The following is an 18,268-nucleotide window of genomic DNA, read 5'->3' as shown; positions in this document are numbered from 1 at the left end:
ACCCTGCGCCCGCCTGCCCCGCGACGTGCCGGCGGCTGGCGCAGCCCTCCGCTCGCCCGGCCTCCCCCTCCCTGGTTCCGCGCTCTGGTTCCGCCATGGAATCCAACAAGGATGAAGCCGAGCGCTGTATTAGCATCGCCCTCAAGGCCATCCAGAGCAACCAGCCCGACCGGGCGCTCCGCTTCCTGGAGAAGGCGCAGCGGCTGTACCCGACGCCGCGAGTCCGCGGTGAGTGTGAAGAGCCGGAGAGGCAGAGGGGACATTAGAACTGATGGGGGGAATACGGGAACGGACCGAGGGGAGCAGTTGGAGGAGGGGGGAGGGGAGCTAGGCGCGGCTACGCCTGCGCACTGAGACGCGCGGGGGCCGCTGGGAGGTGTAGTCTTTGATTCCCACGCCTCTCCGGGACGCGGGACACCTGATGACAGGGGCGGCCGCGACTTCAAGTTTCGGGGTGTTTGTGGGACTCCGTGCGATTCAGAGTTCCCGAGGACGAGGGGCGCCGGCGGGCGAGGGGGGGCGAACTTAACCTGGAAGCCGAGTCGGACTACTTTTCCCAAGGGGCCATTCGGCGGCCCGGGGCCGGTCGGCGGCCTGGGAAATGTTACAGTTTAGCAAAATAAACAGAACTGCTCTGGCGGAGAGAATGGCTTCTGGGGCGGGAAGCGGGGCTTCTGGCCTCCGCACGGCCCGGGAGGGCGTCCTCCTGCCGTCCCTCCCTGGCATGTCTCGGGGCGCGGGCCGGGGAGCGCCCCCCCCCCGAAACTGGAGCCTGCCCTTCCCCCGCCGCCCCTCCTGGACCCTCCTGGACCCTCTGCACCTGCTGCGAGGTGCGGGGCCTCCACCTGGGAGGGACCCGGGAGGTTGTCGCGACTACTCCGCCTCTCACGCCGCCCAGGAACCCTCTTCTTCGTTAACCTAAGACTTCAGGGAAGCTCTTCGTAATACAAGCCCGAGAGGAGGAACGGGGGGTCCAGGGGCGGCCGCCTGCAGCCCAGGTCACGGCCCCAGGGTCCTGGGATCGAGCCGCGCTCGGCGGGGAGCCTGCTTCTCCCCCCCGCCCCCGCCCCCGCCCCTCCCCGCTCCTGCGCTCTCTTTCAGTCTCTCAAATAAATACAATCTTTTTTAAAAAAGAGTCCATTATGGGCAGCCCGGGTGGCTCAGCGGTTTAGCGCCGCCTTCAGCCCAGGGCCTGAACCTGGAGACCGGGGATCGAGTCCCATGTCGGGCTCCCTGCATGGAGCCTGTTTCTCCCTCTGCCTGTGTCTCTGCCCCCCCCCCCCTCTCTCATTAATAAATAAATAAAATCTTAAAAAAAATACAGGGTTCATACCAGCAAGATAGTGTGTAGTAAGACCTGAGGTCAGAAGACCTGGGTTCTTATTCTGACTGCTACCATGTGATCTTCCTGAGCTTGGGTTTCCTTATCTGGAAAATTAGAGGGTTGGAGCAGCTAATGTAACAATCATACCATAGGGCCTCTCAGTTTAGAAAGCTCCTTGGAGGGGCGCCTGGCTGGACCAGTCCCTACTGCATGCCACTCTTGACCTCCGGGTTGTAAATTCAAGCCCCACAGTTGGGTGTAGAGATTACTTTTTTAAAAAATTTTAAATCTTAAAAAAAAAAAAAAAAAGAGGAAAGGTCTTTCAAATGCGCCTACTCACTTGAACCTGCCCTACCAGGGAGGCAGAGCAAAGATCATTATCTTTGTTCTATAGATGAGGAAATATTTCAGAGGCAAGGGATTACACAGCTAGAAATTAGAAAGTTCTGTGGCTCTATAAACGTTTAGTAGAAGAATGAAATGAAGGAGCCGTCAGCCTCCTAACCTCCCTTGCCCATATGTGGGATTGAGAAAAGGGAATGTGGGGATCCCTGTGTGGCTCAGCAGTTTAGCGCCTGCCCCAAGTGATCCTGGGGTCCTGGGATGGAGTCCGCGTCGGGCTCCCTGCATGGAGCCTGCTTCTCCCTCTGCCTGTGTCTCTGCCTCTCTCTCTCTCTCTCTGTTTCTCATGAATAAGTAAAATCTTAAAAAGAGAGAGAGAAAGGGGAACACTGGCAGAAGAGGCCACCTGGAACACTCAGGTTTTCCTCCCTCCCGACTACAGGTTGATCTTTGGCCTATTTGCCTTCTCTTGGAAGGATTTCAGTCTGTATTTGCCAGGATTCCTGAGGTGACCCTCTCAAGGAGCTTCCCTATGCAATAAACCACACCCTGTGAGAGGAGAATGATGGGGTGGGGGCCCTACCAGTCTCAGAATCCTGTCTGATTCTGATGCTTCTGGGGGTTCAGGAGCCGGCAGATGGCAACTGCATGGTCTGTGGAGGTCTTCCTGTCAGCAGCCTCCTGGGCCAGTTTGGGGGCTTGGACTAGTGTCCTTCCTGGGGCTTAAGAAATGGAATTTGCTCAGGCCAAGTAGCCACCTGTATAACTGTCATATTCCCACTCTTCTGGAAAGACCGTATGCCTCATGCCTCTCTGTAACCTTCACCTTGTACCATCTGCAGCCCTGTACTGAGCTGACAAGGACCTGGGGTTAATGTAGGCCTGCGATAGAGAAATCTTGGTTTGGGGGGAAAAAAAAAAAAAAAATATATATATATATATATATATACACACACACACACACACAAATACATACATACGTATGTATGTATATATATATATATATCAGGTAGTTATTTACACTTGCCGTTTGAGGTTTGAGCTCATTCCAGGTGCTCATTCAATGCAACAGACGTTTTTGTTTGTTTTATTTGCAAAGTCCTCTGCTTGGTGCTAAGTGGCGTGGCAGGATTGGTAAGACTTGATCCTTCACTTCAAGGAGCTTACAGTCTAGCGAAGGAGACAGAGTTATAGCAAAAAATAATACCACGGCCAAAGAAAAATTCAGCACGCTGTTAGATGCCGGGGGAATGAAGGATGGACGTGAGAGATCCAGCCCCTGCCCTCCATGGGTTCACGGTCTGCCTCTGGAGCAGAGTGCTGGGGATGCAGCTCTGAACTCTGAACTACCAGCAGTCTAGTGAGTGCCCTAGCAGGGACTGAAAAACCGGGGTAGATCACAGTGAGGGAGAGCTTCAGGGAGGGAGACGGAAGCAGCATTTGAACTGCACTTTGGAGGCAGGGAGCAGACTTGGAGAAGGACAGACTGGGGATGGGAGGTTTGGGGGAGAGGATGGGGTGTGGCAAGATTTGGCAGCTGTGGCGGTGGAATGTGAGTATAGAGAGGATTGAGGCTAGAAAGTAGGCTGGGGCCAGATCGTGGAAATCCCTTCCTGCCGGACCAGGATATTCACTTTATTCTGTGAATAAAGTGAAAATGGTGAAAAGACCATTGAAGATGTTGATAGCAGGAATAAGATAAGGGTGCTGTTCTCAAAAGAGCACAGCGTGAAGGGTTAATGAGAGGGAAGAGAGACTGGAGTCAGAGAGTAGGTCAGGAGCCCTGAGCGCCTGAGATAAGGCATTCCAGGTGAGGGTCAGGTCATCGGAGAGGAGGCACCACACCTTATGTAAGAGATGTGTGCTGAGGAAAAATGGGGACATAGCCCTCCAGCCCAGTGTGACCAGGGAGAAAGCAGAGTTGAGGATGGTGACCGGGAAGAGATGGGGAGAGCGTGAGGTGCCGTGGGTGTCCGAAGGAGCTGTTAGCCCGGAGCTCAGGAGAGAACCAGGTTCCAGCTGAAAGTCTGGGATCGTGGGTTTGAGGGCGCTTGCTGGGGTCACCGTGGGAAGGTGCAGAACCGCTGCAGGCACTGCCCCGGGCGGCATCTGTCCTTAGCCAACAGGCAGAGACCCGGGCAGCAAGCAACCCGTGAGACGGAGCAACAGCAAGAAGCGGCAATCCCAGGAGAGGGCAGCAGCCAGGTGGCCATGGAGAGGGTGTCAGGGAGGTGGTGAGCAGCACGGTCAGGCCTCATGGGAGACGGGCAAGTCAAAAAATGAGAGGGCAGGATGGAGAGCACAGGCAGATGGGTCTAGGTGAAGTGGAGGGACAGACAGGAAAGGTCAGGGTGAGAGGGACTTCACAGTGAAAAGGCTATGAGGGGATTTCAGACTTGTGCCGCAGGAGGTGGGACCGAGGGCCGGACCCTTACACTGTGGGGTAGGAGCAGGGCCTAAGCGGGGAAGTCCTAGGGCAGGGCTAGTGGGGCCAGTCCGTCCCTGTCTGGGAGTTTCTGCCCAGCACCTGGCAGCCCACTGCGCTTTGCTTTTGCCTGAGGCTCAGCAACAGTGGTGGAAAACACCAGGGTTTTCAGGGGGCCGATGAGAACATCCTCAGTTTCCCCAGCCACAGAGAGAGGGTCAGCCTGGGTGATCTTGCAGCTCAGGCTGTCTCAGGGTCCTGGTGACGTCAGGAAGGCCCGAGCTGGACAGGCCAGTGTGTCGGGGAGGGACGATTGGTTGCCAGGGGATCCTGCTTTCAGGGTGTTGGAGTGAGAGGTGGCAGGCTGTCCGTGCGGGTCGTCCAGTCCGTCAGCCTTTCTGAGCACACTGTGCACTCAGCCGTCCCATTCACCGAATCTTATTCACCGGGCCTCAAAGCCACCCCGTGAGGGCAGAGGTCATGCCTTCACTGACGAGTTCCGTACGTGGCTGATTGGCAAAGGAGCCTGACTGTCCAGCTCTGCTCCGAGGCTCTTGCCCTCCGCGGGCCTTCCTTTCCCGACTCCCTTAGAGCACCACAGGTACATAGAGAGGGCCTGGAAACGAACAGGAACAGGTGACACTTAACATTTGCTGAGTGTTGGGCTAAGTCCTTTATATGCATTTGCTTACTTACTCCTTCAGCGCTCTGGAGGGAGATACAGTTGTATGTGAAGACGCTAAATCAACTTGTCCAAGACGACCTTGCTAGCAAGCGGCCGGGCCAGCTCTGACCCCGGGTACTCTCACCCTCCAGTCTGGGTTTGAGGAGGGGCCACCGCTGGTGGCTCTGGCCTTAGAGATGGTCTCGTCTCTGCTTCAGCTGCCACCTCCCCCACTGCAGCTCTCGTTTCTTCCACCAAGTTCCCGTCTTTTTAGATGTCTGCCAGTGTTACTGCAAGGGGGCAGGGGCAGGATTTGAACCCAGCCTTGTCTGTCTCCCTCCAGAGTCCAGTTAAGCTGTTCTGTGTCATACTCTTTTGTGACATTTGCCTGCCAGCCACTTGCCATGAGGGACGTAACAGTGAGTCAGGATGAGACAGTCACGTCCCACAGGTCTGGCAGAGGGGTGTCCAGGCCATGAGACAGACCTACTTGACAGCAACCAGAAATCTTGATTTGCCAACTCAAGCAGAAACCTTCTGCGTGACCCAGACCACATTCATTCCCCTTTGGGCTCCCGTTCTGCAGTGTAAGGAAATTAGAGTGGCTGACTCCATGTAACTACCCTGAAGCTTCCAGAATATTCCATGAGAAGTACTAGAGCGAGTCCGTCCCATCTCCTGGCTGATGCTCCAATGTATCTGTAGCAGTTGAATGGATGGTCCTTAGGGTATAAGGGTCCAGCTCAGCCTGGACCACTGAGGCTTCCAGAGAAACTGAAATAAACTAGTCCTCTAAAAGCCCACCAAAGGGCGTCTGGAGGGCTCAATGAAGCGTCTGCCTTCGGCTCAGGTCATGATCCCGGGGTCCTGGGATGGAGCCCCAAGTCGGGCTCCCTGCTCAGTGGGAAGCCTGCTTCTCCCTCTCCCTCTGCTACTACCCCTACTTGTGCTCTTGCTCTCTCTCTTTCTCTATCAAATAAATAAATAAATAAAATCTTTATCTATTTATTTTTAAGATTTTATTTATTTGTTAATGAGAGGCAGAGAGAGAGAGATGCAGAGACACAGGCAGAGGGAGAAGCAGGCTCCATGCAGGGAGCCTGATGTGGGACTTGATCCCGGGACTCCAGGATCAGGCCCTGGGCTGAAGGCGGAGCTAAACCACTGAGCCCCCCGAGCTGCCCCAAATAAAATCTTTAAAATAAAATCAATCAATCAATCAAATAAAAGGCTCCCAAACCCAGCAAACCAGCTCTTCCCTCTGTCCCATCTTCATCAACATCTCTTCATCTTTTGTTTTCTTCTTTGACCATTCCCTCAGTGCCTGGCATGAGCCTGGCATCTGGGACAGCCTGAAATCTCATGGTGACATTTGGGTCCAGAGCCTGCTGAGGGCTGACCCTTACTTAGCCTTCGCAAGCCCCACCTGCTCGGGTCCCCTCCCCATCAGCCAGTTCATCAGCGTGTGTCCTAATATCAGTAGCTACTCATTTTGCACTTTCACTCTGTCAGTGTCTGTGCCAGGTACTCACCTGTGGGTCTCGTTTCATCCTCATACACCCCATCACCCATTACTGAGGTTCAGACAGATTTTATATTTTTTATCGGCCAGGGCTGAACTGCTAGGAAATGAGTGAGCTGAGATTTGAACCCAGGTCTTTCTAAATTGAACTCCTCTTCTCTATTTGGAATGACGGCGCTGGAAGGGGTCCCCCATGCCAGATGCCAGACTTAGGCAGTCGGGATAGCATAGTGGACATCCAGGCGTTACGTCCTGCCTGCCCAGCTTGTGCAGCCCTGCGCCAGCGGATCAAACATCCAGCCCTCTTTTTTACCGTGGGGATGGTGGTAGTAAAACCTCCCTCTCAGGCCACTGTCCGGATTAAGTGAACTAGTACACACGGAGCACCGTGTCCAGGCCTGCCTAACTATGGTGAGCACCCATTATGATCACTCCTCCCAGCGCGTACTCTTCGGGTTTGCTACAGAGGCCTCTGCCTCCCTCACGCAAGGCAAGCTTGATTGTCCGCTCCTTTCCCAGTGAGATCCCGTGAACTTGCTGCACCTAGGACAGCAGTGGCTCAGGGCACAGTGCCACTTGAGTCTCCGTGTTCTGCTCCCAGCAAGCCCTGCTCCTGGCCTCCTGTGTGAGCCCCAGGTATGTTGCTTTAGAGGGTGTCCACCACCCATCCAGGGCCTTGAGCCCAGCAGGCTCCTGGCGTGTTGGAAAGAAACCAGGGACCAGCCGGGGGCACTGCTGTCCTCCCTCAGTACAGTGTCCTGGGTTCCTGCTGTGGTTCAGGTGCCTGGCTTCCCAGGGCACCGTACCCCAGGCACACCTAGGGTTTCCAGAACTGGTTTTGCGCCTGGAATAAATGGACACAGGGAACCTCTGCCAGAGATTTGGGCTCTTCCTGATTGGCAGGAACCACAGGCTTAGGTTTGAGTAACTGGGACGCTATCTGAGGGTAACAGCCAATGTCCTGTGTAGACTCTGAACATTGAAGTAGGGTGTTTGACGTGGGCAGCCACTTGAAAAATGTAAAGAAGAGCAAGTAATGGAAAAGATCTTTATCCTGAGTCTCCTACCATCTCCCGCTCCCTGGGGCAGACGCATTGCCTCCATTCCCCTTCACAGCTAAGTGAAAACTGCCAGGAGGCCTTTCCTGCCAATCCCAGCTGAAACACATGGTCCTGCTAAGTGGGGTCCCCACTGAGATGGGCAGAGTGCTTTGGCCATCTCAACACTTAACAAAGGCTGTTAAACACAATACTCTGGGATTTTTATTTTATTTTATTATAAGATTTATTTATTTACTCATGAGAGACACAGAGAGAGAGGCAGAGACACAGGCAGAGGGAGAAGCAGGCTCCATGCAGGGAGCCTGATGTGGGACTCGATCCTGGAGCCCGGGATCACACCCTGAGCCGAAGGCAGACGCTCAACCACTGAGCCACCCAGGTGTTCCCAACTCTGGGATTTTTAAAACCTGAAGGATTGATGTATGTTTTTATGCAGAGTTTTAAATTAACCCATATCCAGGGGCGCATGACTGGCTAAGTTGGTAGAGTGTGCAACTCTTGATCTAGGGGTTGTAAGTTCGAGCCCTACATTAGATGTAGAGATTATTTTGAAATAAAACCTTAGGGGTGCCTGGGTGGCTCAGTTGGTTAAATGTCTACCTTCGGCTTAGGTCATGACCCCAGGGTCCTATGTGGGGATCCTGGCATCTGGCATGGGGAGCCCCTTCCAGCACAGTCGTTCCAAATAGAGAAGAGGAGTTCAATTTAGAAAGACCTGGGTTCAAATCTCAGCTCACTCACTTCCTAGCAGTACAGCCCTGGCTGATAAAAAAAAAAAATCTGTCTGAACCTCAGTAATGGGTGATGGGGTGTATGAGGACGAAATGAAACCCAGGGTAAGCACCTGGCCCAGAAACTGAATGTGGATCGAGCCCTGCATTGGTTTGGAGTCTGCTTTTCATTCTCCCTCTGAGTTCTCTCAAATACATAAAATCCTAAAAAGAAAAAAAGATTTAAACTAACCTATACCCTGACAACTCCTAAGACATGTGGATCCTGTGGAGCAGGCAACTATCCCACTGGCACCCCACTTCCCCACTCTGGCCCAGGCCCAAGTCAGGGAGGGAGCTAGTGGCTTTGCTGGGAGAAGAGGCAGGTGGGATGTGGGGGTGGGGTGGGGGGAGTCCTGGCCTCTCCCAGGACCAGGCGGCCCCCTCGGCTATGGCCCGTGGCCTTGTTGGAGCAGGAGCCCTGAGTGCTTTGCTTGCCTTGCACAGCCCTGATCGAGTCCCTCAACCAGAAGCCACAGTCTGCCAGTGACCGTCCCTCACCCACAGACACGACCCACAGGAAAGCTGGTGGGACCGACGCCCCCTCGGCCAACGGAGAAGCTGGAGGAGGAGAGAGCACCAAAGGCTACACCGCAGAGCAAGTAGCAGCAGTGAAAAGGTAGAGGGGCTGGAGCCTGGTGCTGTTGGGAAGTTTTCAGATCCAGAGAAGGCTTCCTGCAGCCTGTCCCCCACTCACTCTGCCTGTAGTCTGGGTGGGCCCTGGGAGAGTCCTGAGGATGGAGGAGGTCCAGCCGGGCAGGCTCACCAGGCCCGGGAATGCAGTGTGGGAATCAGGCCTGTGCGGGCCCCTCCCGCCAAGACAACCCACAGCAGAGGCTGGAAATGCTGACTCCGCCGCTGGCTTCCTCTGCTGCTGGCCCGGCGAGGCCCAGCCTCTTTACACAGAGATAGCGCTTGGGCTCCCCTTCCAGCCTCTCCCCCGCCCCTAACAAAGACCCTTTCAGACCAGAGCCTGTGGAGCACAGAATGGAGCCAAGAGACAATTAGCCCTCCAGGGCGTGAGCCAGCTCTGCACGGACATTGACCGTCCTTCTGAGGTGGCCTCTGTCCTTCTGAGATGGCCTCTGGCGAGGATGCTGTTAGCAGGGGGGAAGTGGTTCCTGGCCTGAAACACAGCAGCCCCCCCTCTGAAATCCGAAATGTATTCCAGGTGTTTCCACTGGGCCCTACCCAGCTCCCCATCCCAGATGGAGCTTTCCAAGGCTCCCCCGTCCCTGAGGCCTGACAGCTCACCTAGAGGAGCCGTCAGCCGTGCCCTGCTGGCCGCCTGAGCCTGCTCAGAGCTGTGTGCCCACACTGCACGGCCCTCGCCCCCCCTCACCTCACGATCCTGGGCCCTCTACCCCCTCCCCCAGGGTCAAGCAGTGTAAAGATTACTATGAGATCCTGGGGGTGAGCAGAGGAGCCTCCGACGAGGACCTGAAGAAGGCCTACCGCAAGCTGGCCCTCAAGTTCCACCCGGACAAGAACCACGCGCCCGGGGCCACTGAGGCTTTCAAAGGTGAGCCAGCCTTCGTTTCCTGCCGGAGAATATATATATTTTTTTTATCTCTTGCCCTTGAGAAGGAATAAGGGTCCCAGACAACTTTTCCAGGAAGTGGCCTTGGACCCAAGTCCCCTGGGCTCAGGAGCAGCCGCCTAGAAAGAAAGTCCTAGCAGTCACCTCCAGCCTACAGAGTCTGTCAGAGCTCAGATAAGACCACCCCCGCTTCCCCTTCCTCTACATCCCCCAGGAATTACAGGAGGGGAGCTGAGCAAGAGAGGACCACTCGCTTCTCCAAGGTCACGTAATTGTAGACCGGAAGCAGGCCTCCTGACTCGCATGCATGCCCCCATCTTGGGATCTGGGTAGCAGTTTCCCTGTGCTGAGGGGCCAGGTAGCCTCAGGTCAGTGGCCTCGTGGTCACCAGCAGCCACAGCCAGTCCTGTACCACACACACACACTCACACACAACACACACTCACATGAGGTGGTGACCACAGCCAAGAAGGGAGCCTGTGGTGGAGCAGATGGCAGTGCTGACCTCTACGACCTGGGGTGCCGTGTCCCTGGGCCCCCCCAAGTTACTCCGTAGCAGGCTGCTTGGGGTTGGTCCTGCAGACGTCATCCCACTGCTGCCTGTCAGCCAGCCCCAGACAGAGAAGGTGAATAGGACTAGGTAGGCGAGGTGGCCATGGCTGATGCTCCAGCCCCGGCTTCTGCCTGCAGCCTGCACAACAGGCACAGAGAGGCCAGATCTAGCCCTGGGGCCTTGTCAGAATGGCCAGAAGAGGGGGGGATCTCCTTATTCTCAAGGGTTGCAGGTTGCAGATTCAGCTTTGACCCACTTCTCTGAGAGAGTGAGCTGCCTGAGGAGGGCCTGGAGCTGGGTCCTTGAAGCACAGGTCTCCTACCTGGGGAGCTCTAATGAGGAGACCCTGGAGCCAAGCCAAGGAACAGCAGCTGAGACCTGGACCAGGGAAGAGAGGGCTCGTCAGGCCCTACTACATTCTGTGGGGCAGAATGTGGAGAAGTTTTGACTAGAACTTGGCGATTTGGCCCTTCCAGGCAATTGCTCGAGGAGTAACTAAGATAAAGCCCATAAAGGACCTGGGGTATAGAAAAGGGTGGGTCATCGTCATGAGATGGAGAGCAGGAGCCTGAGTGTTAATCCTTCACCCGGCCCAGACTGCCTCGATCCCCTCAGGTATTCCTGCCTGCCCCGCTCTCTACATGGGCCCAACAGCCAAACCTCCCCCTGGCCCCAAGGACTCCCACTTCCTAAAGCACCACTTGAGTACCTGAAGGAAGGGAGCTCTTGGCTGCCGAAGCCTCCACCTGCATGCCCTGTGTCTTCAAGCTTGGCTGACTTACACCTCTTTTCTAGCCATTGGCACAGCATATGCAGTACTTAGTAACCCAGAGAAAAGGAAGCAATATGACCAGTTTGGTGATGACAAGAGCCAGGCAGCCCGACATGGCCATGGACATGGGGACTTCCACCGTGGCTTTGAGGCTGACATCTCCCCGGAGGACCTCTTCAACATGTTCTTTGGCGGTGGCTTCCCGTCTAGTAAGTACCCTGCCCTCCCCACAGCCAGGCCCCCCCCGGGGGGGGGGGAAGGTGATGGTGGAAGACTGGATGCCGGCCATTCCCTTCCCTGGCAGCCCCGCCCCCTGACTCAGTCCCTCTGACCTCCAGGTAACGTCCACGTCTACAGCAACGGCCGCATGCGCTATACCTACCAGCAAAGGCAGGACCGCAGGGAGAACCAGGGTGACGTGAGTGAGGAAGGCACTGGGGAAAGCAGGGGAGGGCGCCAGGCCCCACCCAGGGTGCAGGGCCTGAAAGGGGAGTGACATCCCCAGCTGGCCATTCTTGGGGTGGGGGGCAGTGTCCCCACAATTCTCAGTCAAGGAGCCATCATTGGGCAACCCCTTGCCATTCAGCTGAGCGACACCAGAGGGAGCCACACTCCACAGTGCCGCCCAGAAGGAGTGGGGAATTGGTGGCCTCTGTCAGGGAATGTCCTGCAGAAGCTTCTCCACCTACAGACAGGTTTGTGTGAGAATGGCCTTTGTGGTCCACTGGTTCATAAGGCCACACTGACATTTTCCAAGCAATGGGAAGTGAAAGAGTTGTAAAGGATAACAAAGGTTGACTCTTCTTGTTTCTTTCCAGTACTCTTTGAAAATATATACAAGACCTATAACCAGACAGTACTTCAAAAGCATTTTGAATGCTACAGGTTAAAGAACAGCTAACTGACCAACATTAAAATTCTGTGGACGATTTCAGAGCATTTAAAATTGTGGCAGGCAGAGGGATACTCCTCTGCTCTGTCAGCGTGGCCTCAGGTTTTTATTTATTCGTTTGTTTAAAACCGTGTGTGTATGTGTATTGAACATACAGAAGAGTTTTTTAAATCACAAATTATCACCCAGTGCACAAATTTGTTTTTATTTAAAATTTTTTAACTGGCTATTTTTAAATTGGTATATAGTGAAAACAGTCCTCCAGCCCTGCCTGCCAGTCTCCTGGAGGCAGCCACTTTTGCTCATGTTTTTGTTATTCTCTGACAGTAAACACCTGCCTACATGGCATCCTCTTCCTGTATTTAATACCAGTTGCCGTTTTGTTTTCATCTGGAGGAACTGGCAGGTGGAGGAGTTTCTGTATTTTGAGGGGCCCATGGGAGGGGGGAGGAGAGAGTAGCATCATGGCCTATTTGTGTGGCAGCTGCCTCCTGCTGCCCCGGGCTCCTTCGTGCCAGGGAAGCTGGGTGATTGTGGCTGACGCTGGCCTTGGGTGACCAGTGGCTCTTCCCTCCAGGGCGGGCTGGGGGTGTTTGTTCAGCTGATGCCCATCCTCATCCTGATCCTCGTGTCGGCTCTCAGCCAGCTCATGGTCTCCAGCCCCCCGTACAGCCTGAGCCCAAGGCCGTGAGTACTTGCAGCTAGGGACGGGGCTAGGGTGGTGGGTGGACAGGGCCTTGGGATTCTCAGCCCCCATCAGAGGCCTTCCTTCCTATCCTGTGGGTCCTTAATCACAATTCAGATATCTGGCTTGGAATCAAGAACATATGCTTTCCCTGTTGAGCGTAGGTTCTTGATCTTTTAGGATCACAGTCCACTAAAGAAATGCGATGAAAACTGCAGATCTTTTCCCTTGAACATTGCACATGCACACAATTTTGCACATAATTTCACAGGCGTCATGCCCACTCCCCCACCCCCTTGAGGGGGTGACCTTATCTGCTGACCTTGAGGTAAGAACCTCTGCTCTTAAGTTCTGGTCGGGGGCCTAGAGGCCATGGAGAGAATAGAGGCTCTAGACTCAGACAAAGCAGAGGTAGCTTTGCATCCCAGCTCAACTATTAACTAAGCAGCTGTGTGATCCGGGACAAGTTACACAACTTCTCTGAGCTTGAGTTCCCCATCTATGCAATGGGAATAACGGCATCTATCTTCTTGTGAAAATTCATTGAATAATATACATAAAATGCCAGGCTCAGGGCACCTGGCTGGCTCATTCAGTGGAGCATGCAACTCTTGATCTCAGGGTCTTGAGTTCAAGCCCCACTTTGGGTATAGAGATTACTTTAAAATAAATAAAATTTTTTGTTAAACAACACCGGGTTTGTTAGAAATACTCAACAGTATTTGTTGAATGGATGTATGGTCTCAGCTGCCAGTAGTGTGCAACTAGGGCAAATTATTTCGCCTTTCAAGGTATCAGCTCCCCTCACATATTTCCAGCACCTGGCATACCCTAGCGGGCGCTCAGGTCCTATTGGGGGGAGCTCTCTGCTCCCCAGACCACCCAGCCCTTCCCCGGGAGCCTGGCAGCCTTCCTCTCGGCCAGCAGGGGGCAGAGTCGGGCTTCCGGAGCCACACTGGCCTCCGGGCTCTCTGGCCTGTTGCCAGCCCTTTGCTGTGCAGCTGGAGGAGGCAGCAGAGGGCAGGTAGCGGCTGCTCCTCCCCCCACCCCCCAGCACTGCCTTCCGTCTGCTGTGCTGCGTGTCCAGGCTCTTCCACAGCCTGCAGAGCCTGTAGTTGGAGCTGGAAGGTGGGACCAAGAGCTGGAAGGCCACAACTCCTTGGAGTCCTTCTGTTGTGTTGTTCCTAAGCCTCTTAACTCCAGACTGGGGGTTCCTGGGTAGGCAGGCAGGCCCGACTTAGGGGAGGAATGCGGACATGGAGGCAGAGAGAGCCCAGCCTCCCCTCCTGCGCCGACCAGGGCCTCTCACAAAGGGGCTCCTCCCCACAGGCAGCGTGGTAAGCAGATGGCCTGGGGAAGGGGTGGCCGTAGTCTGCACCACCTGGCGTGGGGGGGGCACCTGCAGTTCCTGCAGACCCTCATTTTGGGTGTTGTGCAAGTTCCTGCTCTAGTTGCAAAGGAAGCAAGTCCTCCTGTGGCCTGTGCTGTACCTCCCGTTGGGGGGACCTGTCATCCTTAGAGCCGCCCTGGACCTGGGGACCTGTGCCCACTTTGTGCCTGATGTGTTTCTGGCCAGGTCAGTGGGCCATGTCCACAGGCGGATCACTGACCACCTGAATGTCGTCTACTACGTGGCAGACAGCTTCTCTAAGGAGTACACAGGCTCCAGCCTCAAAACAGTTGAACGGAACGTGGAAGACGATTATATCGCCAACCTCCGAAACAACTGCTGGAAGGAGAAGCAGCAAAGTGAGTGTGTGGGTGTCGCAGGGACAGAGCCTGAGAGCAGGAGGAGAGAGCCCTGCTCACGGGGATTTGTGGGGCCCAGCGCCTGGTGCTGCTGTGTACCAGCCACCTCCCAGTCAGAAGCGGGACCCCACCCTGCTTCCCTGGGGCTGGGAGCCTGGGGCCATCTGGAGGTTTCCTCCAGGTTCCCGTAAATCACTGCTATCAGCCTGAGTCTGGCTGCCAGAGGTGAGTATGTCGAGACAGATTGGAGCACGTGTCCTGGCCACCTAGGGATCAGGCGTCCAGCTCTATCTGTGGGACCCTAGGGCAGTCAAGCCAGGATGGCAGGGTCTTGCCCTCTCACAAGCTGGGACCATAAACTTTGCTGTCCAGGGTCTTTCCTGAAGGGAGGCCAGCTCTGCCCCAGCTCCAGGGCCTGTGACAGGCTTTCTCCCACGCCCACGGGCTGGCAGGTGCTCCAGTGGCCTGTGGGAGATACCAGGCGCACCCTAACTCTGCCCCATTGCTTTGCAGAGGAAGGCTTGCTGTACCGGGCCCGCTACTTCGGTGACACAGATATGTACCACAAAGCACAGCGGATGGGCACCCCGAGCTGTAGCCGACTGTCAGAGGTGCAGGCCTCCCTGCATGGATAGTCCTGGGCCGGCCACGCCACCGAGGTCCAAGTATGAGCCAGGGCCTCCTCTGCCCTGCAACTCCTGGCAGCTCCGGCCCTGGTCATAAGGCAGAGCAGGGTGGGAGGGAGAGAGGGAAACAGCCTGTTGATGACGGCACAGACTGCTTGTCCCCAGCCTGACCTCCAGCCTGCAGAGCTGGGGCAGCTCTAGGGTGCGCTCAGAAACCAAGGTCTGTTTCGGGCCTCCAGTGCTACTGTCTACGCCACCCCCGAGCCCCTGGCCCTGGGAATGTGGGGTGCCCAAGAGCCAGGCAGAAGGGGCAACTCAAGGCCACTGCTGAGGGCCATGCGTGCTTCCCTGGTCTCATCCAGCCACCGAGTCACCACGGCCCTTCCCCAGGTACAACAGACTAGTGTCTGTGCTCTGCTATTGAGGCCACCAAGGATTACTGGTCCCAAGATAGCCCCCCCACACACACTCCCCACCGGACATCAGGAAGTGAGAATAGGGAGGCCAAGGTCCCATCCTCTTCTCGGCCCTTCTAGGCAGGAGGAAAAGGAACAAGGTTGGAAGGGCAGCCCCACAGTGGGTCAGGGAGGGAGCCAGCGGCCTGGGAGCGGGAGAGGCGGTGTCCCCTGACCACTCGCCCTCTGCTGGAATCAGGGACTCTGTCAAGTGCCAGTGCACCTGGCAGCCTGGAAGCCACTGCGTGGGCCTGCCCGGGCATCTCACCTGTGGTCCAAGGAAGAGAACGGATGTCATGAGTTTAGGATTGAACACAGATGGGGAGGGGGTGGTGGTGTGCAGGTCGCTGGTAGCAGGCTCCCGCCGCCTCTACCCCTGCGTGTGGGTCACAGCTCCGCTCTCAGGACGTGCCGACCGGGAGAGACTGGGCCGCCCGGGGCGCGTAGGCAGAGCCGGTCAAGTTGTCCTGTCGGTACCTGCCCATCCATCCTGTGCCTGTGGCCCCCTTGGCCAGGGTCCGCCCGCCAGCGCCCCCGGGGCGACGCAGTGCAGGAGGGAGACAGGCTGGGGCTGGGGCTGGGGCGGGCAGGACGCAGCCGGGAGGCCGGGTTGCGTAGGCTGAGCTAGAGGCCCGGGGCCGCAACTGCCCGGCTAACTGTTCACTCTCCTCCCCAGACCATGAAATCCCTGGAGAATTTTTGGTGACATGCACTGAGCCAAGGTGATGGACTGTATATTTAAGGAAAGACATAAAAAGAAAAAAAAAATTAAAATGGAATTGGAGGCCGAACGCCGCACCGCTGCCCTCTCTCTCACCCGGTAAATGCCGAGAGCTCTTAGGACAGGAAAACCTGCCGGGGGCTGCTTCCCTTCCTCCGGGCTGGCCGGGCTGGCCGAGGCAGCCTCCACTCGGCTCTCTCCTAGGATACGGAAACCATGGCAACGGAAGTAGAATGTGAAACTTGGAGCAACGTCTGTGGAAAGGGCTGGGGGAGGGGGCGCCCAACTGCCTTCCTCCCCCGCCCCCCCCAGCCACCACCAGTCACCTCCACGGAAGCCCGTCAGAGGCGTTGGCCGAGGATGGGAGGAGGAGGAACGAGAACTCTCCATAGAATGTAATTTATAGAGCATGGATATGTGTGTATATATATATATATATCTATTTATATGTAAATAGCATATATAAAGATATATATATATATATATATATATAGTCTACTTTTTAAACTCTGCAGGGATTTGGTTAAGTTGTTTAGCTGATTTCTTCCCTGTTCTAGAAAACGAGGCCTGTCTGAGGAAGGTAACTTGGTCCCTCAAAGGCTAGACGTTGGCCATAGCGGACAGCCCGAAGGGAAGTCGGGTCGTAGCTTTCAACGTTCCCCTCAACCCCAGCCTGCTTTTGATGGCGGCGGTAATCATGATAGCCTAAGTCTGTAGGGAACTCAGAGGTGCCAGGTTTCTGACGAAGCTGGAGGGGAGCCGACTTTCAGGGGAGAAAGTGCCCCTAGGGCCAGGCACCCCGTCAGTATCCAGTTGTGGTAGAGGCCCCGGGCCGCCCGCGGCGTGAGACCACCCACCGCAGCCCTGGTCAGCTCAGGTGGGCTCTGGGTCCCAGAGCCCAGGAGCCTTCTGCACACCCCGCCACAGAGGACAAGGTTAGGGAGGGGGCCCGAGTGCTGCCCAGCCACCTGCCCCCCTCAGTCCCAAAGTGGGTTTTGCCTTATAGATGCCACAGGGCACAGCTCCACGTTGTTGCCACTGGTTTTTCCCAAGTCAGGCACCAAGGACTCCAGACGGTTCTTCCTCCAAGAGCCAGCCGGGTGATGCCCAAGACCCTGGGGCAGCAGCCGCCTCCTGAAGAAAGTCGGGGCCCGTGGGCACCTCTGTCTCCGCCCTCCGTGGACATGATGCCACCCGGCCTTCTGTTGCACTTTGGACAAAGGCTGCACCTTGCGAAGGGTTTTCTTACACTCACCTGGAAGTGAGGATTTTTTCTCACAACAGCAGTTGCTGCCAGGGGAAGGGAGGGAGGTTTTATTTATTCCCACAGTTTCTACTGGGCCTTTTGGAATTACCGTTTCTCCCAAATTTTCCTCTGGCAGCGGGTGTCACTGAGCCTGCCATCTTCCAAAGCCTTACTTCCCCAAGCTGCCAGCCAGGAGGTGACAACCATCCTCCCAGAGTATCTCTTGGCTCTTTTTTTTTTTTTTTTTTATAATCCACCCCCCCCCCGAATAAGAATAAGATTCTTGCTGGGAAAGGAAGCTTGGTAAAGAAATGTCAGATGTGATCTTTGAACGTGATCCTACCCTGTGATGCAGCAGCCACCCCGGCCCAGAGAGATGAGAAGAGCTGGACGTGGGCGAGAGCGCCCCACCCGTGGTGGCTCTGGTGCTCTGCCCCCACCATCCCTACCATCTGGTCTTGGTAGATGTCCTTAGGTGGGCTGACCCATGTGCAATAAGAACATAGATCCTAAAGGATCCCCCGAGAAGCTGTATTTCTTGAATTAGAATTCTGAAATTGTACATCTATAAATATATGTTTATTATGTGATTGGCCTTGGTGGGTCTGCATTGAGCAAGGGGGCTGAGGTGGTGGGGTGCAAACACCCGTTCCTACTGACGGCCACGTAGGTCCCCAGGGTGGTTCCAAGGCTGACTCCAGGCACAGGGTGAGGGGCTCAGGCCGGAATCCTGGGGTCCCTGGTAACCCCACCACCACCACCACCGTCCCTGCTTCCTCTCTCCATCCCTGCTGGGAGCTAGAGCCCACTCCGGATCCAGAGCAAGGGGAAAGTTCGAGTTCCTTTCCATCTCTGGCTGCACAGCCTTCCCAGGCACACTCCCCGCACCGCCCCACGGCCCGCCTCCCGCCCCCCAGAGGG

At 55.7% G+C, this 18,268-nt stretch overlaps 1 protein-coding gene across 9 annotated transcripts; it reads left to right on the top strand.

Moving 5' to 3' along the window:
• Positions 1-92: 92 nt before the first annotated feature.
• DNAJB12 (DnaJ heat shock protein family (Hsp40) member B12) lies at positions 93-17,937 on the top strand. 9 transcript variants are annotated; one of them, XR_007410158.1, is made up of 11 exons: positions 93-228; positions 8,556-8,727; positions 9,485-9,630; positions 10,997-11,182; positions 11,312-11,391; positions 12,443-12,552; positions 14,127-14,299; positions 14,813-14,910; positions 16,057-16,496; positions 16,617-16,681; positions 17,159-17,937. XR_007410158.1 is itself a non-coding variant. In XM_025434862.3 (9 exons), the coding sequence occupies exons 1-9, from the start codon at positions 96-98 to the stop codon at positions 16,084-16,086; spliced, it is 1,128 nt and encodes a 375-aa protein (XP_025290647.1). In that variant the 5' UTR covers positions 93-95; the 3' UTR covers positions 16,087-17,937. The 9 variants fall into 9 exon arrangements, 1 of the variants encoding a protein (XP_025290647.1); XR_007410157.1 differs by having other exon boundaries at positions 17,155-17,937; XR_003130881.3 differs by lacking the exon at positions 16,617-16,681.
• Positions 17,938-18,268: the final 331 nt, after the last annotated feature.

This window comes from Canis lupus, chromosome 4 (genome assembly GCF_003254725.2).
Source record: "Canis lupus dingo isolate Sandy chromosome 4, ASM325472v2, whole genome shotgun sequence".
Lineage (NCBI taxonomy): Eukaryota > Metazoa > Chordata > Mammalia > Carnivora > Canidae > Canis > Canis lupus.
Note: the sequence above shows the minus strand (reverse complement) of the source record. Positions and strands in the feature narration are given on the sequence as shown.